General features: G+C 64.6%; 2 protein-coding genes across 17 annotated transcripts in view; one reads left to right on the forward strand and one right to left on the reverse strand.

Annotated features, from left to right (window-relative positions):
* TSC2 (TSC complex subunit 2) overlaps positions 1–16,993 on the forward strand; it is a 31,382-nt gene extending 14,389 nt beyond the window's left edge. For 2 of the 13 annotated variants that reach the window (XM_065924053.1, XM_065924065.1), the window contains 26 exons: positions 1,621–1,743; positions 2,393–2,499; positions 2,681–2,831; positions 3,426–3,548; positions 4,007–4,141; positions 5,364–5,553; positions 6,321–6,414; positions 6,617–6,719; positions 6,936–7,030; positions 8,068–8,196; positions 9,575–9,739; positions 9,883–10,035; positions 10,161–10,273; positions 10,710–10,925; positions 11,388–11,591; positions 12,076–12,240; positions 13,468–13,598; positions 13,822–14,315; positions 14,481–14,556; positions 14,776–14,862; positions 15,578–15,764; positions 15,844–15,983; positions 16,111–16,189; positions 16,265–16,356; positions 16,448–16,546; positions 16,652–16,993. In XM_065924053.1, the coding sequence (XP_065780125.1) occupies positions 1,621–1,743; positions 2,393–2,499; positions 2,681–2,831; positions 3,426–3,548; positions 4,007–4,141; positions 5,364–5,553; positions 6,321–6,414; positions 6,617–6,719; positions 6,936–7,030; positions 8,068–8,196; positions 9,575–9,739; positions 9,883–10,035; positions 10,161–10,273; positions 10,710–10,925; positions 11,388–11,591; positions 12,076–12,240; positions 13,468–13,598; positions 13,822–14,315; positions 14,481–14,556; positions 14,776–14,862; positions 15,578–15,764; positions 15,844–15,983; positions 16,111–16,189; positions 16,265–16,356; positions 16,448–16,546; positions 16,652–16,822 (3,822 nt within the window). In that variant the 3' untranslated portion in view covers positions 16,823–16,993. The remainder of the gene's footprint in view (positions 1–1,620; positions 1,744–2,392; positions 2,500–2,680; positions 2,832–3,425; positions 3,549–4,006; positions 4,142–5,363; positions 5,554–6,320; positions 6,415–6,616; positions 6,720–6,935; positions 7,031–8,067; positions 8,197–9,574; positions 9,740–9,882; positions 10,036–10,160; positions 10,274–10,709; positions 10,926–11,387; positions 11,592–12,075; positions 12,241–13,467; positions 13,599–13,821; positions 14,316–14,480; positions 14,557–14,775; positions 14,863–15,577; positions 15,765–15,843; positions 15,984–16,110; positions 16,190–16,264; positions 16,357–16,447; positions 16,547–16,651) is intronic. The other 11 variants (XM_065924055.1, XM_065924054.1, XM_065924056.1 and 8 more) reach the window with 11 other exon arrangements.
* A 35-nt stretch (positions 16,994–17,028) lies between these two features.
* Positions 17,029–26,085, reverse strand: part of PKD1 (polycystin 1, transient receptor potential channel interacting) — a 39,064-nt gene continuing 30,007 nt past the window's right edge. For 2 of the 4 annotated variants that reach the window (XM_065924051.1, XM_065924049.1), the window contains 20 exons: positions 25,287–25,457; positions 24,752–24,895; positions 24,462–24,672; positions 24,242–24,368; positions 23,465–23,581; positions 23,333–23,382; positions 22,589–22,836; positions 22,424–22,517; positions 22,057–22,175; positions 21,782–21,984; positions 21,513–21,707; positions 21,025–21,164; positions 20,533–20,645; positions 20,158–20,305; positions 19,938–20,063; positions 19,614–19,788; positions 19,154–19,444; positions 18,947–19,081; positions 18,567–18,872; positions 17,029–18,473 (listed from right to left, as the gene is read on the reverse strand). In XM_065924051.1, coding sequence (XP_065780123.1) covers positions 18,003–18,473; positions 18,567–18,872; positions 18,947–19,081; positions 19,154–19,444; positions 19,614–19,788; positions 19,938–20,063; positions 20,158–20,305; positions 20,533–20,645; positions 21,025–21,164; positions 21,513–21,707; positions 21,782–21,984; positions 22,057–22,175; positions 22,424–22,517; positions 22,589–22,836; positions 23,333–23,382; positions 23,465–23,581; positions 24,242–24,368; positions 24,462–24,672; positions 24,752–24,895; positions 25,287–25,457 — 3,584 coding nt within the window. In that variant the 3' untranslated portion in view covers positions 17,029–18,002. Of the gene's footprint in view, positions 18,474–18,566; positions 18,873–18,946; positions 19,082–19,153; positions 19,504–19,613; positions 19,789–19,937; positions 20,064–20,157; positions 20,306–20,532; positions 20,646–21,024; positions 21,165–21,512; positions 21,708–21,781; positions 21,985–22,056; positions 22,176–22,423; positions 22,518–22,588; positions 22,837–23,332; positions 23,383–23,464; positions 23,582–24,241; positions 24,369–24,461; positions 24,673–24,751; positions 24,896–25,286; positions 25,458–26,085 lie in introns of those variants that run through there. The other 2 variants (XM_065924050.1, XM_065924052.1) reach the window with 2 other exon arrangements.

Here is a 26,085-nt window from a genome sequence, read left to right on the forward strand (position 1 = left end):
GAGAGAGAGAGAGAGAGTGAAAATCCAGCCGGGAGACCTGGGGCTGTGTGTGTGTGTGGAAATCCAGCATGGAGACCTGGGGCTGTGTGTGTGTGTGTGTGTGTGTGTGTGTGTGTGTGTGTGTGTGTGTGTGTGTGTGTGTGTGTGTGTGAAAATCCAGCCGGGAGACCTGGGGCTGTGTGTGTGTGTGGAAATCCAGCATGGAGACCTGGGGCTGCGTGTGTGTGTGTGTGTGTGTGTGTGTGTGAGAGAGAGAGAGAGAGTGAAAATCCAGCCAGGAGACCTGGGGCTGTGTGTGTGTGTGTGTGTGTGTGTGTGTGTGAAAATCCAGCCTGGAGACCTGGGGCTGTGTGTGTGTGTGTGTGTGTGTGTGTGTGTGTGTGTGTGTGTGTGTGAAAATCCAGCCTGGAGACCTGGGGCTGTGTGTGTGTGTGTACAGTGATACGTGTTTTAAGTCTCCTCCCTGGGGCTGTGTGTGTGTGTGTGTGTGTGTGTGTGTGTGTGTGTGTGAGAGAGAGAGAGAGTGAAAATCCAGCCAGGAGACCTGGGGCTGTGTGTGTGTGTGTGTGTGTGTGTGTGTGTGTGAAAATCCAGCCTGGAGACCTGGGGCTGTGTGTGTGTGTGTGTGTGTGTGTGTGTGTGTGTGTGTGTGTGTGAAAATCCAGCCTGGAGACCTGGGGCTGTGTGTGTGTGTGTGTGTGTGTGTGTGTGTGTGTGTGTGTGTGTGAAAATCCAGCCTGGAGACCTGGGGCTGTGTGTGTGTGTGTACAGTGATACGTGTTTTAAGTCTCCTCCCTGGGGCTGTGTGTGTGTGTGTGTGTGTGTGTGTGTGTGTGAAAATCCAGCCTGGAGACCTGGGGCTGTGTGTGTGTGTGTACAGTGATACGTGTTTTAAGTCTCCTCCCTGGGGCTGTGTGTGTGTGTGTGTGTGTGTGTGTGTGTGTGTGTGTGTGTGTGAAAATCCAGCCTGGAGACCTGGGGCTGTGTGTGTGTGTGTACAGTGATACGTGTTTTAAGTCTCCTCCAAGGCTTAGAGTACCACAGAGGGGACCCCAGCCCCGCCCCATAACCCCTGACCCTGTCCCCCAAACCAGGCTGCTGGCAGCCCTGAGCACCATCTGCCTCCCCGCCCCCTCAGGCTTTGCCTGCCAGGAGGTTTCCTTGACCCTATGGAGGGGGCAGGGATAATGACCGCCCCACCGCGAGGGGACAGCCCCCTTCATGGGCCCGCATGGGGCGCACACACCTGCTGCGCGGGGTGATCCCCCACCCCGTTTCTCCCGCTTCACCTCGTGGTGTTGAGAAGATGCCATCAGTGCATGTGCGTTCTGCCTCACGTGGCTGTGCTGTCGGGCAGTTTTTCTGTTTATCTGATTCCCTTTGACAACACAGACGCATGACTGTCTCTGGTGTTTCACCTTCACCAAGGCAGGGCGTGTAGGACCCTACCGGTGGAAGGAAGCCCCAGAGTGGCGTTGGTGGCTCGCAGGGTTTGTACAGGGTGGTAGATGTGGCCAGTTACCTCAGTGCCTGCCTGGCTGCTCCCCGGGACACCACAGTGCTGGCTCCCTGGCTGCATCTCGGCCTCCTGCCTCGCGGTGACCAGCACTCTTTCTGCAGACCAAGCTGTACGCCCTGCCCGCCAGCCATGCCACACGTGTGTACGAGACATTGGTCGGCCACATTCAGCTCCACTACAAGCACAGCTACACCCTGCCCATTGCCAGCAGCATCCGTCTGCAGGTGTGTGCCCGGGGCGCCCAGCAGCTGCAGCCGGGTCGGTAAACATAGTGACCGCCTGCTGAAGGGGTGGCGGGGCCCCAGAGGGTCTGTAGCAGACTGTCCCTCCTTTGCACCAGCTGAGGCTGCTGCTTCCTTGGCCTGTGGTCTGTGTGCCTCTCAGTCACATGGGGTTCTGAGATGGGGGCAGAGAGCAGGAATTGCCCTGAATTCTAGGGGTCCTGGTGCTCCAGAGCCTGGCGGTGGAGGGCAGGGCGGGGTACCCTGGCTTGAACTTCCACCTGGGGAGCTGGCGGCAGGGTGAGCAGAGGTGACTGGAGGGGGAGCCCTGTCTCTCATGGAGCGTCTGCCTGAGGGGCTGGCCCTCTGTGTTTGTGGGGCGAGGGTGTCCTGAGCAGAGCTCTGCTGGCAGTACCCCGGGCCATGCATTGCTGCCCGGCCAGGTGCCAGGCATCCGCTCCCCGCCCCGCTGCCCCAGGCAAGAGACTGGTGTTGCCCAGCTGTTGTGGGGATGTCACAGGCCCCATGGGGAAACCACGGGTGCCATGAAGTTGGGGCGGGTTTGCCGTTGGTGTGGCCACCTCTGCCAAGAGCCTGCGTGGCTGGGCGGCGGTGTCCTGCTCTGTCAGACCGCTCCACCCGCTCTCCGCAGGCCTTTGACTTCCTGCTGCAGCTGCGGGCCGACTCGCTGCACCGCCTGGGTCTACCCAGCAAGGACGGGCTCGTGAGGTTCAGCCCCTACTGCGTCTGTGACTACCTGTACGTCCGGGGCCCGGGGCGGGGTGGCGGCTGGCTACTCTCACCCTGGGGTGGCACTGGGGCTGGAGACGGCTCCAGAGGCCTCGGCGGACAGCCCTGGTTGAGGCTCGGGGCCTACATCCATCCTTAGCCTGCTGGAGTGGGAGCTCTGGGTTCAGCGCAGTCCCACCTGCTCCCACAGGGAGACGGAGAGGAGCTCTGAGAAGAAGGCTGGGGGGCCCCTGTCCCCGCCCACCGGGCCCCCTGGCTCCGCACCCGCGGGCCCGGCCGTGCGCCTCGGCTCCCTGCCCTACTCCCTGCTCTTCCGTGTTCTGCTGCAGTGTCTGAAGCAGGTGAGAGGCCGGACTTCCAGCTGGACTGGGTCAGACTGAGCTTTGTGGGTGCTCCCCGGGCACTCAGCCCCTTTCCTGTGTGGGTGACCTTGGAGGGCGCTCAAGCCTGAGGGCCCTCAGTCGTTCTGTAGTGGGGTGCTGAGTGCCTGCCACGAGCAGTGCATCCCTGGAAGCTGGGTGTGGGCCCAGGAGGCCTTCCACCTCTGGGAAATGGTTTTGGTAGAAGAGTGAAGGATATGGACAAACAGCTGGATTGTGGAGTGGGGCGTGCCTCAGGGGAGGCTCTGACAGATGATCTGGGGCTAGGGGGATGGGGCATTTTATGTCACGGGGTGTGAGGGGGTTGGCTGAGGGCAGTCTTGGAAGGTGGGAGATTCCAGCGGCAGGAGGGAGCCGGGCAAGTAGCCTGCACTGGAGTTGGAGCTGGGCCTCCCGCCCACCTGGCATCTTGGAGGCAGCGGCCACGGCCCAGGACTGACCCTCCAAGTGCGAGCTGCAGGGACAGAGGGCCAGGTCATGCAGGAGAGCAGGTCCGAGCCCTGCTGCCGCCCAGACGGAGCTCCCAGCCCTGAGATCCGTCTCCCATTGCTGCAGGAGAGCGACTGGAAGGTGCTGAAGCTGGTGCTCAGCAAGCTGCCCGAGTCACTGCGCTACAAGGTCCTCATCTTCACCTCCCCGTGCAGCGTCGACCAGCTGTCCGCCGCCCTCTGCTCCATGGTGCGCCTTCCACCTTGGTCCTCCCCTGGTCCACGGAGCCTGGGGTTGCGTGGGGCCACGTGTAGCACAAACAGTTTTGCCTCAGAGGCTCAGGCCCTGGCTGGAGCGCAGGAGGGGCCTCCAGGACCCCGTTGTCCAGTCTGGCTCGCCGGTGGGGGATCAGGGGCCTCATCAAAGGGCTGAGCTCGCAGGCCTGGACGGGGTCCTGACTCCTCCCTGCTCCTCCAAGGAGCTCCGTGATATGGGCATCTCGTCTCCTGTCTCCCTAGCGGGTCAGCAGGTGTCCTCCTGCTGCTCCGAGAAAGCAGACTGCTGGTTAGATAAGGCAGCAGGAGGGTCCCAGGCCTTTGGCCCATTCTCCCGCTGGGCCTCCATTCTCAGGGGCCTGCCTGGGTCTCCGGCCACCTGGCCTGATCTCTCTTGTCGACAGAGCTTCACATCTGGGCTATGGCTGTTAGCTTTCAGGTCCCAAGACCCTGGAGCGGCTCCGAGGCACCCCAGAAGGCTTCTCCAGAACCGACCTGCATCTTGCTGTGGTCCCCGTGCTGACAGCACTGATCTCTTACCATAACTACTTGGACAAAACTAGACAGGTACCAGGCGGGAGAGGGACAGTTGGTCCCCAGGATGCTGGCCTCAGTTAGAGCGGCCCAGTGTCTTCCTTATAACCTGGTGCTGGGCCAGGGCGAGGGCAGCTGGCTTTGTTTCCTTCTGGGGCCACCACAGGCATGGGCTGGCTCAGCCTAGAACCACGGACGTTTGGATTCACTGATGCTCCCGAGTTCTCTCTGGGTATGGGCTTATGCAGCCCTTGAATGTCCCCTCCCAACGTAGCCCCATTTTGTTTTTAAGGAGCATTGCCTGGCTTGTCTTTATTCCAGCTTTAGGGTTGGTGTTCAGCCTCTTGATTGACGTGGACGTGTGTGGAGAGGCAGGGTGGGTGAGCCTAGGGCCCCCCACTTCTCTCTGCCTCCACGTCTGTGATCAGGAGCAACAGGCACGCATGATAAAGCCTGTCTCCTCAGGTCCACACTGCTAGGTGCAAGGCCTGCAAGGAGCTGTCACCTCACTCTAAGTTCCGAACACTTGTCTTGGTCACTGTCTTCATTGAGCATGGAACAGAAGTGTGGGGATGATCAGGCAAGGCGAGGCGCTAGAACAGGACCATGTGGGCCCTGAGCCCACGTTCCCTGTCAGTGCTCTGGGGGCTCACTGCGCCTGGCTTCCCCACCTCACTGCCCACTTGTACTCCAGGAGAATGTAAGCCCAGCTCCTCCTGTGTGGCCCAGCCTGGTTTTCACTGGCTGCACTCCTGGGGTAGCTGGCCATACTGGGCTGAAGTTTCCCCAAGGACCCATGAGGCCCAGAGTGTTACTGAGTGGGGGCGCTGGCTGCAGGAGGTCAGAATCACCCAGGGCCCAGGTGGTTTGCCCCGAGGCTGTGACCTGAGCCGGTACTTGTCTCCTGGGGACTCGCCCCAGGGTGGGTGTGGGCCCGGCCGCCTCGCCATGGCAGACTGCTGGGGATTCGAGAGCCCAGGGAGTTGAGCCCAGCGTGTCCTGGCTTTGGAGTGGGCTGGGGGCATGTGGGGAGGCGTCAGGGAGGTCTCTCTGTCCACTGGGCTTGGGGGGGTCAGCTGCTGGTGGCGCTGCCGCTTGGGGGCCCCCGAGACCTGGGATAAGGCCCTTGTCCTTCCCCTCTGGGGTGGGGGTGGAGAGACCAGGCCCTGGCTCCCCAGAGGGACTCTCTGTGGACGGGGCAGGGGCACAGGCCAGCCTGTGGAGGGCCTGGTGCGAGTCCTTGTGCCGTCCACAGCGGGAGATGGTGTACTGCCTGGAACAAGGCCTCATCTACCGCTGTGCCAGCCAGTGCGTGGTGGCCCTGGCCGTGTGCAGCGTGGAGATGCCCGATGTCATCCTCAAGGCGCTGCCTGTCCTGGTCGTGAAGCTCACACACATCTCGGCCACGGCCAGCATGGCCATCCCGCTACTCGAGTTTCTGTCCAGTATGTGTCTGCGGCTGCGCTCATGTGTGCCGGGAGGGGTGTCAGTGGGGTGGGCTCTCGTGTTTGGGGCTGCGCCTTGCCTGAAATAACCCTTACTGACTCTCACCTCCCCTTGGTGCGGGTAGGTGTGCTGAGCCCCATGGGCCCCTCTGCTGCCTCAGGGCCCTTGCACCCCACCCCTCTTGCTTGAGGGCTTTCCCTCCTGGCCCCTGAGGGCCAGTGGCCAGAAGCTGCCCGTTGGCTGGCCTTGGGCCCCATGCTCGGCCTGGCTCTAGGCCTTCCCTTTGTCCCCTCAGCACAGGCACAGCTTGGAGGGCCTCTCACCTCTCAGGCTGGAGTGTCCAGGAGCTGGGGGGTGCCTGGCTCGCCCCTTCCTCCCCAATGTCCCTGGGTATCTGGCCCTCAGCAGGCCTCAGGCATGTGGACAGCAGGAGCAGAGCAGGGCTTTGCTTCTGTAAAAGGCCACCTGGGGCCAGCTGTGACTGTATATTCTTTTTGTTTACAACATTTTATAAAGGTAGAAAGTGTTCTTAGCTCACAGGTCATAAAGTGAGTCTGTATGGAGCCAGGGGGCCATTGTTTGCAGCCCTTGGAAACAAGGCCCAGAGGCGGGGGGACTGCCCCCTACGCTCCTTCGCTGCTTTCTCGTGTCGGAATAGCAGGGCTGGCTTTAGACACACAGCACAGGAAGCTGGCGCCCAGCCCTGCTATGGCTGTGGGCCCGTCTGCCCAGCCATCAGGCCCCTCACTGGTTCCCCTTGTTGCAGCTCTGGCCAGGTTGCCTCACCTCTACAGGAACTTCGCAGCAGAGCAGTACGCCAGCGTGTTTGCCATTTCCTTGCCGTATACCAACCCCTCTAAGTAAGTGCTGGCCATGCATCCCTGCAGGCCGCTGCCTCCTTGGTGTGGCCCGGGCCAGCTGGAGGCCTCTGCTCACCAGAGGCCAGGCCTCTGGGCATAGAAGGCCCACTGGTCTTGGCACCTCTGACCTGCCGCCCTCCCTCCTGGCACGTTTCCCTGGGTCCCTCCCTGCGCCGCCAGCACCTCCTTTTCTCCTCGGCAGGTTCAATCAGTACATCGTGTGCCTGGCCCATCACGTCATAGCCATGTGGTTCATCAGGTGCCGCCTGCCCTTCCGGAAGGACTTTGTTCCTTACATCACCAAGGTGAGCCAGCAAGGCCGTTGGCCGTCCACAGCTGGAGCAGGGTGACCAGCGTGGGAGAGAGGTGGGCATCTTTGGGGCATAACTCATGGCGCCCACGTCCTGGGCCTGTGGCTTGCCCCAGGCTCGCGGGGTCCCTGGGTGGCCCTGGCAGGGGCAGCGGGAGAAAGCCTGTGGGCGCCTCCTGGCCTGTGGCTCAGCTCCACTCCTCTCTGCCAGGGTCTGCGCTCCAACGTCCTCCTGTCCTTTGATGACACCCCCGAGAAGGACAGCTTCAGAGCGCGGAGCACCAGTCTCAATGAGAGGCCCAAGAGGTGGGGGACCTGTGTGGGCGGGGCAGACCTGCCAGCGGGGCCTCGCAGTGACAAGGCCAGGGAGTAGATTCGGGCTGTGGCTGAGGGCGAGCCCCCTGAAGCCGTGCTGAGCGCCAGGTGCCCTGGGTTCGGGAGGCAGGCAGTCCCAGAACGCTAGAGAGGCCCGCGCCCTCTGGGGCCTCGGTGTGGCTGAGCCTGCGTGCTGGATCCTGGCTGGTCCTGCCTGGATGGTGGTCAAGCATAGACTTGCCGAGCTGGAGATTGGGATGCCAGGTAGTGCTAGGGCGTCTGGATTTGGGGCTGACTCCACTGAACGAGCCCAGGGTTGACTCCTGAGAAGCCCACACCTGGCCTGGATGGGGGCCCATGGCCACAGATGCCCAGCCTCAGACCGCGGTGGCCTGCTCCCCCGTGCTCTCCCCCAACCCACTGCCAACCAGGGACACGCTCTTCATCTCAGCTGCTTTCGCCAAATCTGAGAAGAGCCGTGCTAGGCCTTGTGTTCTTGTTTTGCATTCCATTTGAACGGCTGCCCCCCGTCTCGCCCCCCCTTCCCGTCCAGCTTTCCTGGCTCTCCCTGGTGGGAATACGGCATTTTCCAGAAGTCAGTGTGGCCTGAGTCAGAGGCTGTTCTCTCAGGGCCCCAGCAGCTGGGGCTGGGCCTGGAGTTAGAACTGGCCTTTTCTGGAGCTGGTCCCGAGCAGGTGGGGGCGGGACACCTGGTCAGCACAGCCTGGAATCTGCCGTGCGGTGTGATCCACACACGTTTAATTTGCACTAATGTTCTTTGTTTTAGTATCATGCGTGAAACCTTACTTTTTCGCCGTCATGTTTACACAATGTATTTTCATGCGTTTTTGTTTTCTGTTTCTCCCCCGCTAACTGGCCTCTGGCATGGTTTTTTGTTCATCTCACCCGCGGGCTCTCCATCCTGACCCTGTGGCCTGTGACCTTTCCTCCTCATCCCTCCAATGGCTTGTCCTCCCTGCCGGGAGCTGGGCTCTCTGGGGCTTGGGCCTTCCTTCCTCACCTGGTAGTTTGAGGATAGCCAGACCCCCCAAACAAGGCTTGAATAACTCTCCACCCGTGAAAGAACTCAAGGAGAGCTCTGCAGCCGATGCCTTCCGGTGCCGCAGCATCAGTGTGTCTGAACATGTGGTCCGCAGGTAGTGGGCTCTGTCGGGTGGGGGGCTCGGACCCTGGAGCTGGGCCCGTGAGTGGCGCTGCCAGGCGGGAGCACCCGGGTGGTGGTGCATGGGGCTGCTTGCATGACCTCGTCACCTGCCCGTGCCCTCCCCGGCCAGAGTGGAGGAGAGCCCGCCTGGCAGCCGTTGGGCCACATGGCCGGGGCTCTGGGGCAGGGAGCCTGGTGGAGAGGGCTGGAAAGGTTGCATTCTGTCACCTGGCCTTGAACTAGCACGGGCTAGCTGCACGGCGTCCTCAGAGGCTGGCCTGGGGGCCCGAAGCGGGGTGACCCTTGTGAGGCAGCTGGTGTCCAGTGGCAGCACCCACAGGCCTGTACCAGAGGTCAGGGGCCTTTGCAAACTAAAGCCACACCCATGCCGGTCACCTGAGGACACACTCTCCAGGGTTTGGCTTTTCTCTCACTTTCTGTCAAGTGGGCTTTCTTCTTGAGTTTTTCCTCTGGGAAAGTTTTTCCTCTGCTTTCTGTGGCAGGTGAGAGGGAACGGGGGCTTCTGTGTAGGGCAGTGGGCCAGGGGGCCAGCCTGCAAGGGGCTGGGCGTGGAAGGCCTGACCTCCCCAGGGGTGCGGCCTCGTCACTTCCTCTGCTGTGTCTTGGGGGTGGGGGTTCACTGCTTCATGCCCGTGGGCCAGGCTACACCGTCTTCTCACCTGGAAGCCCCCTCAGGCCTCAGCGTCCCACAGCTCGGAGACCCAGCTCCTTGCTGATGCCTGCCTTGGGCCCCAGCCTGAGCCTGGCTTCCCTGAGTGGGGTTTGACCGGGATGGGAGTCAGGGCTGGGGAGTTGTCAGGGAGGCTCCTCTCTCAGCTGTTTTCAATAACTTACTTATCATGAGCAAAACTCAGCCACGGGGGCATGAAATTTGTATTGGAGTGAGACCTGCACAAGCCCCTCCTCCTGATCGCGGGGCGGGGCTGGCCGGCCGAGTGTGGGGGTGAATGCAGAGCCTCACCCGGGACCCAGACCCTGCCCGTCCTCCATGGGAGGCCCGGGGGCAGAATGCAATCTTCGTCTGTGTTCTGTGGTCTCCGCGTCTCTGCATGACTCCACTGTTCTGCCACAAAGGGGTCACCTAATTCTCTGCTTTGGTGAGGGGCCAGCCTCTCTCCCGGTCTCCGAGGCCTCTGCTCCGACGAGCCGGCCTGGATCTGTCCATAAGCCCCTGCCTGCCCGCCCCCAGGGCAGTGTATCCACTCTTTGGCAATCTGTGGTTCAATGGGCCATGTGCCCTGCTGGGTCTTTCTGAGCGCGACCCTCTGCACCTGCATGCCTTGAGCTTTGGCCCCGGTGGTAGACGGCTCGGCCCCTGCTGGCACCTGACCTTGCCGTGGCTCTTCTAGCAGGATCCAGACCTCTCTCACGAGCGCCAGCCTGGGGTCTGCAGACGAGAGCTCGATGGCCCAGGCCGATGACAACTTGAAAAACCTCCACCTGGAGCTCACAGAGACATGTCTGGACATGATGGCCAGATACGTGTTCTCTAACTTCACGGCGGTCCCCAAGAGGTGCGAGCTGGCTCCAGGACAGGGCAGGGCTGCGCTTATCTGTGACTGCACTCGACCAGAGCGGCCGCAGGAATGGTATGGGGGTGCCTTGGCCGTCCAGGGCGCCCACCCACTGAGGTGTGGACCGACTCCTGTACTTTCAGGTCCCCTGTAGGAGAGTTCCTCCTGGCTGGTGGCAGGACCAAAACCTGGCTGGTTGGGAACAAGCTTGTCACCGTGACGACGAGCGTTGGGACGGGGACCCGGTCACTGCTAGGCCTGGACTCGGGAGAGCTACAGGGTGGCCCGGAGTTGAGGTGACCCCTGCTTTCTGCCTCTGTCTGCCTGGCCTCCATCCTGAGCCCACGCCTGCATGAGCATGTCAGACCATCTGAGCCCATGGACTACCTCGGTCACACTCTGGGGACCCTTCTGTCCTCAGCTGTGACCCCGGTGTGCACGTGAGACAGACAAAGGAGGCGCCCGCCAAGCTGGAGTCCCAGGCTGGGCAGCAGGTGTACCACGGAGCCCGGGACCGGGTCCGCTCCATGTCCGGTGAGCCTCCACCCCCAACCCGCCTCCCACCCAGGGCATCTGCGAAGCCCAGAGAGGCCTGGAGCTGCGGAGCAGGGCAGTCTGTCTGTTCAGACCTGGCCCCGGGGGCTGCGGAACTGAATGCTGCCTGCAAGCCCTCCCCACTGGGTGCAGAGGGGACACGGCCTCCACACAGCTGCGAGCTGTCAGCCCAGCCCACCCCTGGGGCTTTCTTTGCTGTCATTTAAATGAGCCATGGTTTGACTGGCGAGTTCTGGGGCCCTTGCCTGCTGTCCTGGGTCCACCAAGGCCAGCTCGACACTGAGGGCCATGCCTGGGGAGGACTGGGCTGCCTCAGCCCCAGCTCGGAGTTTGCCAGGCTGGGCCCCTGCTGGAGCAGCCAGGCCTGTTGGGGCAAGTGGTGGTGGTCGCCAGCCCTCCCCTCTCCTCCTCCCAGGGGGCCATGGCCTTCGTGTGGGTGCCTTGGACACTGCAGCCTCCCACTTCCCGGGCAGCCCCATGTCCCCAGGCTCCCAGACTGCTCCAGCCGGCCAGCCCGAGAAGGCTTCAGCTGGCAGCCCGCTCCCGGCGCAGAAGGAGAAGACAAACCTGGCTGCTTACGTGCCCCTGCTGACCCAGGGCTGGGCGGAGATCCTGGTCCGCAGGCCCACAGGTACCCAGGGATGGGCCTGTGCTCGGCTGGCCTGGGGTGCTGTCAGCATGTGCGTGCACAGTGATGCAAATGCTCTGGACACGCAGGAGCCGGTGGCGGGCAGTCAGGAGGTCACCTTGAGCTGAGTACCCAGGGGTGGACGTGAGGGCCGGGCGGCAGCTGGCCTGCTCTGGCCGCCACAGCAAAGCATTGCTGGGCCAGGTGGCTGTAACCATAGGACCTCCTGCCTCCCGCCCAGGGGCCCGGGAGCTGAGCATCAGGGCTGTGAACAGGGCTTGTTTCTCCTGGACTCTTAGATGCCGTCTTCTCTCTGGGTCCTTACACGGTCATCCCTCTGTGTCCTAGTCATTTTTGTCGTGTGGACCCTGGTCAGAGCGGAGCAGGGTGCAGCTGGGGCTGCCCAGGGACAGTGGAGGGCAGGGCTGCTGGGGGTGCTGCGCTGAGACCTGAGCCCGCCCGCAGGCAACACCAGCTGGCTGATGAGCCTGGAGAACCCGCTCAGCCCCTTCTCCTCGGATATCAACAGCATGCCACTACAGGAGCTGTCGAACGCCCTCATGGCCGCCGAGCGCTTCAAGGAGCGCCGCGACACAGCCCTGTACAAGTCGCTGTCGGTACCGGCGGCTGGCTCGGCCAAGCCGCCCCCGCCCCCGCGCTCCAACACAGGTGAGTGCTGGCCCCCGCCCAACTGTGCGCCACGTCTGAGGGCGGAAAGCCGCGTGGGGTCCTGGGCCGTCTTGGCACTGCCAGCCTTGGGCACTGAGGAGGCCGGCTGCACACGGGGCACACTCGTCTGCAGACCTGGCGCTTGAGGGTCCTGCTCCTGGGGGACCCTCCTTTGGAGACGTGGTACTGTGAATCGGTGGCTGGAGGCCCTGCTCGTCGGGTGGACACGGGCCTTGCTTTGCACTCCTCTTGGGCGCCTGGCGCTCAGGGTCCTGGAGTTGGCCGCGCTGCTGCTGGGGTTTGGGTGTGGACGCGCCAAGCTCACCTGTGCCCGTCTGCGCCCGCACTGCCCTCCTCCCCGCTTCCCTGCGGCTGGGTGACTACTCGTGAGGAGGAGAGGCGCGCTCCTGTCCCCGGCTTGCACCCGAGCAGCTGGGAGCGCTGGCGTGAGCGCCGGCTGCTGGCCGCCCCTCTCTCTCCCCAGGCTCGGGTCCTTGCAGGACTGGTGGTGCCTGTCCTCTCGGCTCGGCTGTGCGTGGCCTTCCTCCTGCTGATGGGCCGCTCACGGTTTCCCTTGCAGTGGCCTCTTTCTCCTCCCTGTGCCAGTCCAGGTGCCAAGGAAGGCTGCACAGGAGCATTTCCTGGGCAGGTATTCGAACGCTCTTTAAGGAAAGCGGTGTTTGCTGCAGAGCGCCACTCTGCCTCGTAGACGCTGTGTCATCATCCCTCCTCCAGTCACCCCTCCCCGACCCCGTCTGAGCCTCTCATCGCCACAGGGAGCCGCCCCGACTCGCATGAGGACGTCAGTGCAGGACGCCTGCGCTTTGCTGGCGGGAGCCCCCACTGCCTTGTGCCCTCCGTGGCCGAGTTCTGTTCCCAAGCGCGTCGGACCCTCCCAGCCCCGTCTTCAGCTTGAGGGGGTGACCTAGGCGACTGCACCCTAGAGGCTGGCAGAGGACAGAGCTGCCCCGCCCTGGCTCTGGTGCTGATAGGCCTTGTGAGCCCACAAATGGGGTGTGTCTGCCGTACATACGGGCTGCCCAAGGGCCCCGAAGACTGGCTCCCAGCCTGTTGCTCTCAGGACCTGGCCAGAGGGTGTGGCAGGCTAGGCGCTCCAGCTGCCCTGGCCTCCCACGTGGGCAGGACTGACTCGGGGAGGGCACGGCAGGGTTTCTCAAGGCGGCTGACGGACTGCGCAGTGCGGGGCTACGCTGACTCGGTCGTTTCTTCTCAGCCCTTCGTCCTGGCACTGGCACAGGACACCTGGCTTTAGGGTCATGCTCCCTCCTTAGCTGCCTGGCTCTGGGTCGGTACGAGCTCAGCAGGCGAACCTCCACCCTCCAGAAAGCTTCAGAGCCCATGTGCACATGGGGCCCCTCACTAGTCTCTCGCTAGAGCTTCTCAGGGAGGAGCCCGGAATTCTCCCCGCTCCTGAGGGCTGGTTGAGGCCCTTCCGCTGGGCCAGCCCGGAATTCTCCCCGCTCCTGAGGGCTGGTTGAGGCCCTTCCGCTGGGCCGGGCCCTGTCTCAGGCAGGGGCTTCTGCACAGGGGTCCGGTCTGCCCTTGCCCACCTGCCTTGCTGGGGGATCCCAGGCAGCTTCTGTGGATACTGGGATGGGCAGGTGGGCACTCCAAGGGGCCAGGTGCCCCCCATCTTGACCCCTGGGAGCCCATGAAGAGGCCGCCTGTGTCAGGGTACTCAGAATGTTCTCCTCCAGCTGGCTTGATGGGAGGGGGTGGCCCAGAGCTCCCGGCAGGAGAGCCTTGGGCCAGGCCCTGCTGGGGAGCTGCTGTGGTCTCTTATGGGGAAACCCGGTACCCTGAGGCCACGGGACTCCTGGACAGGCCGGCGCCCAGCACGTCTGTGTCCTTCCAGATTCTGCAGTAGTCCTGGAGGAGGGAGGTCCAGGCGAGGCCGGTTTGTCAGCAGAGCCTCCCGAGTTGGAAGATTTTGAGGCGACACTGGGCTCTGATGAGCGCTGCAGGCGCAGCGACGCTTTCAGCAGGGTGAGTGCAGTCGGGGGAGCCGCCTGATGGGCCTTTCACCCCTGCTGGGGGCACTGCGGGGCTGAGCACGGGAAAGTGCTTTCGGGAAAGGGGACCCACCAGCTTGGTGCTGGCCACTCTGAGGCCCTGGCTGGGGATGGGTGGGGCTTTATTCCCAGAGGTAAACCTGGGTGGTCTCCACGGTGCCTCCTGGTGAGCGTTCCGTTTGAATCGTTCTTCCCAGTCATCTTCCACCTCCAGCCAGGAGGGGAAGTCATTCCATGCCGAGGAATTGCCTCCTGGCGGCATCCCCATCGAGCGGGCAGTCTCCTTGGAGGGCTCCCGGGCCTCCGTGGACCTCGCCTTCCAGCCCTCGCAGCCCCTGAGCAAGTCCAGCTCATCGCCTGAACTGCAGACTCTGCAGGACATCCTGGGGGACCCAGGGGACAAGGCTGAGGTCGGCCGGCTGAGTCCTGAGGCCAAGGCCCGGTCACAGTCAGGGATCCTGGACGGGGAAGGTGTCGCCTGGTCAGCCACGGGCGAGGAGCGCCGGGGCCCCGCCCAGCCAGAGGGCCCCCTGCCGTCCAGCTGTCCCCGCTCCCCCAGCGGGCTGCGGCCCCGAGGCTACACCATCTCGGATTCGGCCCCGTCACGCAGGGGCAAGAGGGTGGAGCGGGACGCCTTCAAGAGCCGAGCAGGGACCTCCAACACCGAGAAGGTGCCCGGCATCAATCCCAGGTGAGCCACACCTTCCTGGTGCTCCTGTGGGGGCCTGGTGCTGGCGTGGCCTGGTCAGGGCAGACTAGCCACAGAGACCAGCCTCCTTGGTGACCACGCTCCGGCCCTCTCCCCCTTGGGCTGTGACTGCTGGCTGCGACCTCACCTGTCTTCTCTCCCCCGCAGCTTCGTGTTCCTGCAGCTCTACCACTCACCATTCTTCGGTGACGAGTCCAACAAACCAATCCTTTTGCCTAACGAGGTAGGTAGGTTCTCTCTCCCCTGCAGGGCCCCCTGGAGCCCGGCTGCAGGTGCACAGTGGGCTGAGCCCCCGGCTTGGCAGTGGGGGCTGCAGCCCAGCTCCTGGAGGCCCGTGAGAGGAGAGGCCTCTCCCAGACAGGCACTGGGCTGTGACTGGCTGGGCGGGGCTGGAGGAGGGGACTCTTCTGCTCTGGACTCAGGCTGGGCTCTGTGGCTGCAGTCTTTCGAGCGGTCAGTGCAGCTCCTTGACCAGATCCCGTCGTACGACACGCACAAGATTGCTGTCCTGTATGTGGGAGAAGGCCAGGTGAGGCTGCCGGGCTGGCAGGGGCTGCCTGGGTGCTGGGTGGAGGGTGGCCACCCTGCTGGGGGTGGGGTCCTTGTCCTCCACAGAGCTGGGTTCTGCAGGAGCCGCTAGAGTGTCAGGTGTGCATGGAGCTCCCTTCCCTCCGGGACTCAGGAGTGAGATCGACAGGCTGGGTGGGAGCACAGAGCGCTTGGGGGGGTGGGTTGTCACTGACCCCAGGGAGGTGGCTCTGAGCAGAGATGTGGAGGAAGTAAGGACATGCAGAGGAGTGCCGGGCAGGGGTGGTGAGGGGATAGGACGTGACGGGGGGCATGGTGGCACCCCTCGAGGTGGGCAGTTCCCAGTGCAGGGTTTGCATTGACTCGACCTGAGTCTCAGAAGCGCCCTGGCTGCCATGGGCCGAGGGCCGGCCCGGCGGGAGGAGAGGGATGGGCAGCCAAGAACTCTGGGTCTTTCTGAGGACAGAGCCAGCCCAGGTCAGCGGCAGACAGACCAGGAGCAGTGGGGTGGAGGGGGGTGACACCCCCGGCATTGGGTGTGAAGCTGCTCTTCCCTGGTCAGGTGGGCGGCAGAAGGGGGGGTGTGCCAAGGCACACTAATCAGCCTGACCCTGGCCCCCAGCAGCATCAGGCCCTTGGGGTCCTGCGGGCCCGGGATGGGGGGTGGCTGGGGGCAGCCTGGGAGCTGGTGCTACCGTGCCTTCGTCTCCCCGCAGAGCAACAGCGAGCTTGCCATCCTATCCAATGAGCACGGCTCCTACAGGTACACAGAGTTCCTCACGGGGCTGGGCAAGCTCATTGAGCTCAAGGACTGCCAGCCGGACAAGGTGTACCTGGGCGGCCTGGACGTGTGCGGTGAGGATGGCCAGTTCACGTATTGCTGGCACGACGACATCATGCAAGGTGCGCCCTCCCTGCCCTCTGGCCCACTCCTCGGGGACCTCCACCCAGCCCGCCCCGCTCAGCCCTGCCTGCCCCGCAGCTGTCTTCCACATTGCCACCCTGATGCCCACCAAGGACGTGGACAAGCACCGCTGTGACAAGAAGCGCCACCTGGGCAACGACTTCGTGTCCATCGTCTACAATGACTCTGGCGAGGACTTCAAGTTGGGCACCATCAAGGTGTGCTTGGGGGCCCTCAGAGGCGAGCGCGGGGCCCTCGGGGCAGGTCTGGGCCCTGGGCTGTGTGTGGAGGGGGTCGCAGAAAGTGGCCCTTGGCACCACGATGACCCTGCTCTCGTGTGAGCAGGGCCAATTCAACTTCGTCCACGTGATTATCACCCCCCTGGACTACGAGTGCAACCTGGTGTCTCTGCAGTGCAGGAAAGGTGAGGCGGGGCGGGGGTAGGGGGGCAGCGAGAGGCTCCAGGGCTGAGCCCCACATGAGCGCCATGTCTCCCCAGACATGGAGGGCCTTGTGGACACCAGCATGGCCAAGATCGTGTCCGACCGAAACCTGCCCTTTGTGGCCCGCCAGATGGCCCTGCATGCGAACGTGAGCAGAGGTGACCCCTGGGAGGTGGGGGTCAGGCCCGCAGGTGCCCCCACGCAGGGCTCACCGTCCCGCCCTCCCCACCCCACCCCAGATGGCCTCACAGGTGCACCATAGCCGCTCCAACCCCACCGACATCTACCCCTCTAAGTGGATCGCCAGGCTCCGCCACATCAAGCGGCTGCGCCAGCGGGTAGGAGCTGGGCCGCAGGGGGTGCTCCACGGAGGTGGAATGGCCAGCCTGGGGTGCGTGCGCCACCCCCTCTGGACTTGCTGCTGAAGCTCCCTCCTCCCCCAGATCCGTGAGGAAGCCCACTACTCGAGCGCCAGCCTGCCCCTGATGCAGACGCACCCTCCTGGTCATGCCAAGGCTCCAGCACAGGCCCCGGCCGAGCCCACGCCCGCCTATGAGACGGGCCAGCGGAAACGCCTGGTCTCCTCTGTGGACGACTTCACGGAGTTTGTATGAGGCCATGCAGGGTGGGCACACGGACCCGTGGGGCTTCCCCAGCTGTTGGAGCAGCCGTGCTGCGGGATCTGCCCTGCCCCTGCGGCACTGGCTGATACTTATCTGTGCAAATAAAGCGCTGGTGTGGCCCAGGCCTGTGCACTCGGACACAGACCCCAGAGTGGACACAGACACGGAGTAGTCAGTCAACTTGTTTATTTGACTTCGTCTCTTGGCGGGGTGGGATCTAGGCTGTAGCTTTGGCCATGCCCAATGGAGTGGGGAGGGGGGCTGCCAGGCTGCTGCTGGGGCCTTGCCGTTGGGACAGCCTCACACATACGTGGTCACACCCGCCTCCCCTGGCCCAGGAGCCAGCCCCCGGGCAGAGATCTTCCCCTACCAGCTCTAGGGTCCCAGCCCTCACCCAGACCTGACACCAGCAGGCCTGGATAGGAAGCTAAGGCCATGGCGGTGGCAAGGCCAGCCTGGGATGGGATTTCCCCTCCAAAAGCCCTCTCTGCCCAGCACTTGCTCAAGGCCAGACTTGGATCTGAGAAGCAGCTGCTGCTCCTCCAGCTGGGCGGACAGGTGTCTGGGGAGGGAAGGCCAGCTCTGGCGGTCCCAGCTCCCCTTCAATGTGGGTGACAGTGGGCACAGGCTGCTTCAGCCACCAGATCCCTTGGCTGTATTGAAAAATAAAGCGACGTACAAAAATATATACATTTTAACCCCACATAAATTACAACAGACACACGGCGGCAGCTGGAGGCGAGTGCACGGAGCAGGGACGGAGGAGGTAATAACTTAGGGGAGGACGACAGGCGTGTGGGCCCCTCCCCTGGGCCTGCGTCCTTGGCAGGGCAGACATCAGCCAGGAGGGGGGCCGGGCACAGCCCGCTGTACCTGAGGACTCGGGAAATAAATTAGCGTCTGAGGCCGGGCACTCGTCCAGCACTGCTGTGTCCTCCCACAGGAGTGGGAGGGGACCCTGGGTCCGAGCTGGCCACATGGCCTCTGTAAAGTGCTGAAGCCCGCAGAGAGCCTGCCTGCTCTCTGGGGACCTGCGTGCAGCTGTTCTGCCTAGCCCGCAACCGAGGGTGGCAGAAGGTGATAATACTGAGTGGTGTCTGCTCTGGTTCCAAGGGACCAGAGAGGAGCCACGGGCGCGCCCTGGGGAGAGGGGAGCCCAGAGGCCTTGGCACTAAGAGCTGCTGGGGTGGATCTTGTTCCTGGCCCGCAGTGATGCTCTGCTGGGGCCTGCAGCCAGGCCAATGCCTCGACTGGCCCGGGCAAGGCGGCTGGGCAGGACGGGCCGCAGGCCTGGAGAGGGGCTGGGGGACAGGGAGGCTGGGGGCACATTGCTCCTGTGGCCCTGCAGGCGCTGCAGCCGCCGCTCTAGCTGGTAGACGTCCTCTGTGGCCTGGTTGAGCCGGTCAAACTGGGCGAGTAGGGCCTCAAACACAGCATGGAGGCGGGAGGGCTCAGGCTCCAGCTCTCGAGGCCCCGGCCGGCCCAGGCCCACACTCAGCCCCTCCAGCTGGCTGGAGGAGGTGGAGGGGCGGGAGGCGTCGGAGCCTCCGCTGGGTGGGGGCACTTCCGCAGAAGCCTTGGAGCCCCGGGATGAGCGGGAGGGCAGCGGCTCCATCCCTTCGAAGCGGACTTTGTGGCGGAACTGGGGGCGGCACAGGGGCTCGGTCAGTCCGGCTGCGCCCTGGGCTCCGCTGGGCCCAGGGTGCGTCCCTCTCCCCCCCTGGGCCGTACCCACCTCCTTGACCTTGCTGAAGCCCATCCAGAGGCGCAGGCGGCGCAGGAACAGCTCCACCATCTCATAGTCCTGCGGCTCCCAGGCGGGGCGGTACAGCTCCCCATGCAGAGTGTGGTACCGCCACCGCAGGAGAACGGACCCCAGCCTCAGGGCCCCCCACAGACGCAGGGCCCAGAGTCCCATGCACAGCATGGGGGACAGGCGCCAGGACTCCACAGGGCACAGGGCAGGGCCCCCGGTCCCGGGGCACAGCACCAGGAAGGCCTGGGCAGCACTCCGAAGCGAGTCCACACAAGAGGAGACCAACTGCAGGGGAGGGGGCACAGTGAGGGGCGGGCCTGGGCTCAGCCACCCTCTCCCACGGCCCCACTGGGACCTACCAGGACAGCAAGCTGCGCGTAGGCTGCGGCAAGCACCACCAGGCCTAAGGCTGCCCCCGCGAGCTCCGGCAGCGCCCGGCACAGCGTCTTGCCGAAAACCGACCACTGGCGCACAAAGCGCAGCTGCTGGGCGGCCTGCGGACAAAGGGCATCAGTCAACTAACCCTGCCAACGCTGCCCGCCCGGACCCACCGGCTCAGCCCTCACCTTGACCAACAGCAAGAAGAGCAGCGAGGCAGTCAGGCCGCGAGCCACGGCGCTCAGCTGGGCCACCTGTTCGAAGCTGGTGAAGCGGCGCGGACGGCGGCGCAGGAAGCGGGTCCACTGGCGGTCGGCAGCGCCCAGCTGGGCCAAGCGCACCAGCGCTGCGGCTGCCGTCAGCGCCACCAGCAGCCACCGCGCCCAGGTCCCAGCCCGCGTGGCGCGCGTGCGCCCCTCCCTGCGCCAGGCGCGCACCTCGGCCGCCGAGAAGTACAAGGCGAACAGGAGCAGGCTCACCTGGTGGGGCAGGCCGGGGCCGGGGCGGGGTCAGGCCCCTGGAGGGCGGGGCCACGGCCCTGAGGTGGGCCCGGGAGGGCGGGGTCAGGTTGGAGGTAGGAGGCCGGGGCGGGGCCAGACCCGCGGAGGAGGGCGGGGCCTACCGAGGTGCCGGGAGGGTGGGGCCTACCGAGGTGAGCAGCGGCAGCGAGAGGCCGGCGCTGAGTTGCCGCAGCACGAACGGGCGGACGCTGAGCGCCGCCACTGCGTGTCCGGCCGCCGAGAACTCCAGGCGCAGCGTGACGGCGGCGTGCAGCCCCACGGCCGGGCTGTAGTGTGTCAGCTCCACAAATACGGCGCGACTTCTGCACGGAGGGCACGGGCAGGGGCCGGGGGTCGGAGGGAGCAGCGCCGGGAGAGGCCGGTGCTCTCCAAAGTGGCTCGGGTGGCAGGTGTCGCGGTGACTGGGCGGCGTGCGCGGGGAGTGGGCGGAGGGGCTGAGCGCGGGGCCCACCTGTTGTCGATCCAGTTGTGCAGCTGCAGGAAGCCCAGCTGCGCGCGGCTCTCCTCCAGGCTGGGCCCCAGCTCCTGCACGTAGCCCCCGCTGTCGTACACGGCGCAGGAGCCCCAGGACCACACGCTGCCAGGAGGGGCGGCGTCAGCGCCGGTGCCCCGGCAAGCTCCTCTGAAGGGCTGTCCCTTTCCCCGGCACCCTGGCCGCCCTCCAGGCTCACCCCAGCAGGTCTGGCGCCGAGTAGGCCCAGATCTCGGAGCTGTTGAGAGCAGCGCTCCCCCAGCCAACGCTGTAGTCGCTGGTGCTGAAGCCGCCTGAGGCTGCTGAGCACGTGGGGTCCCTGGAGCCAGGCCGGTGCGGGCAGAGCGCTGAAAGCAGAGGGTCCAGGGCCCTGCCTGTTTACCAGCCTCCAGGCCAAGCTCGTCGGGGCCTCACCGAGCCCACCCAGCACCCCAGGAAGTAGGTGTCACTGTCTGCACGTCAGGAGACCCACACAGGCCGTCACCCAGCCGCGGGCATTGGATCCAGACCCCAGCAAAGGCTTCCCTTTGGAAACAAGTTAGGCTAAGAGCCAGGGCGCCCCTCAGTGACTCACCTTCCTGCAGACGCACCTGCCGCAGCCGTGGGGGCCCCAGCTCTGGCCTGGACTGGTTCCCGTGGATGTAGGGGAGCAGAACGTGGGACATCCATGGCCAGAACTCGTCAGACCTGCCCACACCAAACCCAGAGTCAGTCACATGGCCGTCCCTCATGGCCCAGCCCCCCAGGGTGAGAGGCCCAGGGCGCACTACCACCACAGTCCCAGCTGGGCCAGCGGGAGGTGGCCGGTGCTGCCCAGGGGAGGAGGCACAGCCTGGGCTTCCTGACACTCGGGGCTGGTAAAGCTATGCTGGGCCTGTCCTGTGTCCTCTCCCCATGGCCAACAACACCCACTCCACTCCTGATGACCAGAGATGGACTGAGATGCTTCCCAACACCCCCGAGGGGCTGCGCTGCACCAAGGGCGGGGTTGAGGTGGACTCTGGCCGGCATTGGCACCGCCCTGGCCCAGAGGACAGACCTGTGTCTGCACATAGGGCATCCATACCGGGTGATGGCCAGGAAGGCCTGGCTGTCCAGCTCCTGTTTGATGGCGCTCTGCAGGCGGTAGGCATGGTTGTGGCACGAGGTATCCCCGTAGTTGGCCAGCAGTGTCACCAGCAGGAAGAACATGTAAACCAGAAGGCCCTGGGGGGCAGGGATAGCCCTGGAGTCAGCCAAACCCAGCCTGGCGCCCCGTGGGTGCAGCCTGTGACAGAGCGTGGCTTCCACATGCTGGGCAGCAAAGTGCCCACAGCCAGGGAGGCTGGTGCTGAGAACCAGGCCTGTGGGCACACATGGTCTGTGAAGGCCAGCAAGCTGCACCAGGGCCCCATGAGGCTGGGCAGCAGGAGGTCACGGGAGGGGCGGGGCCCACAGAACCCAGACCACCTGCGGAAGGAGGAGGGCGCATTGAGGTTTCCGAGAAAGGCGGGCCCTCCTGGAAGGTGTTGCCTGGGCCAGGAGGCCAGGCACCAGTGTGGGGCCCGAGCTCACCCGCAGCATCCCGTGCAGCCTCTTGACCTTCTGGGCTTCCTCCTTTGCCAGGAAAAGCGCGAAGCCATGGGGCGGCCGCACGCGGGGCACACGCTCGCTCACGGGTGTCACGGCCGGGCTCTCCACCAGGGTGTCATCCTCATCGGGGTGCAGCCGCTTGGCCACCAAGGAGAAATACAGCGCCTCCAGCAGGACCTGGGCCAGGGCTAGCGTCAGAGGAGCCCACGGAAACCAGAAGCTGGCAGGCTGGCCCCCCGTACCCCTCTCACCTTGAAAGGCTCCCAGCAGAGGAAGGAGGCCAGGAAGCTGGAGCCACTTGAGAGGAGCCACATGACAGATACGCTGGGTGGGAAGCTGGCGCCGACCCACCCCGACATGCCCATGGCCACGGCCACCAGGAGCAGGCTGAGTCCGTGGGCCAGGGGCGCACACCAGGCTGGCAGCAGCCGCTTCCGCAGACCCTCCACCAGCCCTGGGAAGGCAGGCAGACGGGTCAGCAGCAGCTCAGAGGAGCGGGAGGCTGTCCTGGGACTTGGGCGCGCACCTGTCTTGGGGAGCCTGGTCGGTGGGGGCTGTTCCCACGTCAGGCCTGGGTTGGGCAGCCCTGTGTCCCCCGGGCTCCGCAGCATCACGGGCTGGGTCTTCTCGCCGGCGGCGCTGCACCTGAAGCAAGATGGGGGCACTCGCCTGTCAGCGGCACACTGCTCGGGGGCGCAGCCAGCCCCCTCTGGCCTCTGTAGAGAGAGGATACCGCCCCAGGCCAGGCAAAGGATGCTGGGCCCGCTGGCTGCTTGGGGGCACTCGCCTCGCGGTGCTGGGACCCGACACCCGTCCTTCCTGCCACTGCTCCAGCAGCCGTTGCCCCACAGCGCCACACCTCCCCACCGCTGCCCCTGGAGCCCGGCACTCACAGGCCAGCGAGCAGGTCCGTTTCTCCCTGCGTGTCCTGGGTGGGGGCCAGGCTGCCAGCCCCTTCAGCCAGGATCTGCCGGATCAGGTCCTCATCTGGAGAGGGCGGGAGAGGTCAGCCTGGAGCCCTCCTAGGGGGCTGGGCAGCGCCTCCCCACCCCACGCACCTGAAGCGGAGAAGTACTTGGCAGGTGAGGAGGGGCTGACCAGGGAGAGACTGTCCTCCTCCGGGCCTGGTGTGAGGCCCACGTGGCCCCGAGCCAGCCGCTGCAGGGCACTCCCCATGACGGACGGGTCCCTCAGCAAGTCTGGCCAGCTGAGGGTGCCTTCGCTGGATGGCCAGCACACCAGGCTGCAGGCAACAGTCAGCAAGGGGTGCCCGGGCACACGACTGCACACACATCCAACCCAAGTCCTATCACAGGCGGACACGCGGGGCTCTAAGCAAACACTCCCAGGACAAGTGTGTAACACATGGATGAGGACACATGACCCACACAACACACGAAGGAGAACATGCAACCCACATGACACACAGAAGAGGATACGCAACACCCATGGCACATGGATGGGGACACACAACCCACAAGACACGCACACGAGGACACGCGACACCCACGACACCCGCACAAGGACATGCGACGCTCATAACATGCACACAAGGACACGCGACGCTCATGACACACGGATGGGGACACGCGACACCCACAACACGCGCACGGGGACACGCGACATCCACGACACACGGATGGGGACATGCGACGCCCACAACACGCGCACGGGGACACGTGACCTCCACGACACGCGAATGGGGACACGCGACGCCCACAACACACGGATGGGGACACGCGACGCGACACACACGAGGCACGCTGACCCACACAAGCTCATGCTTTCTTTAGGGACCCCACCTTTTAGAATCCTCCAGAAATGAGTCCTGTCTCACTTGTCCAGCAAAGGCCTGTTGAGAAGCACACACAGAGCCTGACTGCAGACTGCCCGTGCCGCAGCCCCGCCCGGGGAAGGCCCCCAAGAGCCCGCACCTCGGCACCAAGTCCCGGGAAGGCGAGCATGGAGCTGTCCAGCATGGATGAGTCCAGGCAGCTGTCCACGTCCAGCGCCTGCGGGCCTGCGGGGTTGGGGCTCAGGCCCCCTGCCACCTGTGGGAGAGGCAGGTCAGCGCGTGCCCACCCTGGCGAGTAGAGTCTGCAGCAGTGCTGTCCTGAGAACGTTCTAGAACCACACGTGTGCTCTGCACCTACAGACTCCATCACAGGAGCCACTCTCCACGTGCCGACACGGAGCGCCAGGAGCGGCTCCCATGACCGAGAAGCTGAAGTTCTTTCTAATTTGAATCAGCGTAACCGTGGGCAGCCACACACAGCTAAGGACGACATGACCAGGCCGCTGGCCGAGGTGTGTGGCCTTTGCTGAGCACTGCGTGAGGTCCCTGTCTGGCTCTGGCCTCAGGGAAGAGTCAGGAGGTGCCCGTCAGGTTTTATTGAGCCTGTGTGGGACTGCTGCTGACTTTCCATGACTGCTCGGCGGACTCGCCAGAGAGGCCACCTGGGCTGTTCTCGGAGGTTTTAAGTGACCTCCCACCGCCACGCTGGCCCAGGTCTGCTCAGACTTTGTCCTCAAGTCTGTTTCTCTCAGAACCTGCGGCCTGTCATCCAGGGAGCCCGTCCCTGCCTGCTCAGGGACCTAACACGCGGGCGTCGGCAGCTCATGGGGCCCATTGACGCCTGACGTGCTCTGGGTGCTGACCCCTCCAGGCCCCCCTGGACAGCCCGGCACGCTCAGGGGCCCCACGCACCCACCTTGCTCCGGGACATGCGGAAGAGGAACAGGATGGCCAGGTAAACAGGGTAGACGACCAGGCTGGACACCAGGCCGACGGCGATGGTATCCAGGCTCAGTGGGGCCAGGCTGGACACGGGGCCCTGGCTGCAGGAGAGGACATACGGGCTGGCTTGCGGGGAGGCGGGGAGGCAGGAAGCGGGGAGGCCGAGGCAGGCGGGCCGGCCCCGCAGCACGCACCTGTGGGTGCTGTCCCCCACAGCCCCATACCACACGGCGTTAGCACCCAGGAAGAGGCTGATGAGGAGGATGCAGCACGTGGCACGCTGCACGCGCGTGAAGCGACTCCGAGGTGGCCGGTCCCATATGGAGAGCCAGACGTGCTTGTCGAAGAAGCCACGCTGCAGCTCGGCAACCAGGAGGCGCTTGAACCGCCGCAGCGCCGCGTCGCCTGGGGGGAAAGGCGGGCTTCAGGAGACCCCAGGCCAGGCATTTGTTTGTTTTGTGGCAGCTGCCAGGCGGGGTCTTACTTGCAGCCAGCACCTCCTTCTCCACCAGGCCCCCGTTGGCCTCCGTCTCCACCGACAGCCAGTCGTTGACCAAGAAGAAGGTGCTGCGGGTGCTCTGCAGGTCCCGGACGATGACATGCTGCAGGAACCAGGCGGGGCTCAGCCCTGCGAGAGTGGGCGGGCGGTCAGGGTCAGCGGGCAGTGGGCGGGCGGGGCAGGGCGGGTGGGCAGTGGGTGGTCAGGGCCGGCGGGCGGTCAGGGCTGGTGGGCGGTGGGCAGGCAGGGCGTGCGGGTGGTGGGCAGTCAGGGCCGGCAGGTGGTGGGCAGTTGGTCAGGGCCGGTGGGCAGTCAGGGCTGGTGGGCAGTCAGGGCCGGTGGGCGGTGGGTGGGCAGGGCGGGCGGTGGGCAGGCAGGGCGGGCTGGCAGTGAGCCGTCAGGGCCGGTGGGCTGTCAGGGCCGGCGGGCGGTCAGGGCCAGTGGGCGGTGGGCAGTTGGTCAGGGCCAGCAGACAGTGGACAGGCAGTGCAGGACAGGGCAGGCGGGCAGCGGGCCCCACCTTTGTTGTCGTGCCACACGCGGATCTTCCACAGGCGGCCCAGGCTATGCGGGGTGGCAATCTGGAAGACGTCCAGGCTGTTGCGCTGGAAGGCTCCGTCCCCATCCAGGTGCCGGTGGCCACTGCGGCCGTCTGCCCCGTACAGCATGATGCCCACGTGAGCCGTGGTCCCTGGAGCACAGGTGGACAGGAGGCGTGACTCTGGGTTTCTGTCCCCGGACGCTGACCCCGGGCGCATCTGCCTGTCTATCTCCCTTTGACAGGCACAGGCCTCGCCCCGTGGCTCCGACACAATCGCAGGCCCTCAAACTGTTCCACAAATGGCCCCAGCAGTGGTGGAGCATTAACGGCAAGTGACCACATGGAAGAGAAGCATGGCTGCCGGCCTGCAGTCTGCTTTGCGAGTAAGAGACCCACATCCTGGTGGCGACTGGCGACACCACCCCTTCCAGAGCCTGCTGCTGACTGGTCACCACGCACCTGTCTCACACAAAACCACGGGCACAGTGGTCTCGCCCCCATGTCGGCCACGATAAACCTACATGACATTTTATGAATGTCATAGAGAGGAACAGAAAAAAAACTTCAAAAATAAAAATTTCTCTGGACTTCCTTGGCAGTCCAGTGGTAAAAACCTGCCTTGTAGTAAAGGGAACACAAGTTCAATCCCTGGTCCCGGAAGACTCCACATGTGGTGGGACAACTTGGCCCGGGCGCCACAGTGACGAAGCCCGGGCTCTAGAGCCTGCGAGTCGCAGTGCTGAGTCAGTGCCGGGAGCCAGAGAGTAGCGCCCACGCC

The sequence above is a fragment of the Muntiacus reevesi genome, chromosome 2 (assembly GCF_963930625.1).
Source record: "Muntiacus reevesi chromosome 2, mMunRee1.1, whole genome shotgun sequence".
Lineage (NCBI taxonomy): Eukaryota > Metazoa > Chordata > Mammalia > Artiodactyla > Cervidae > Muntiacus > Muntiacus reevesi.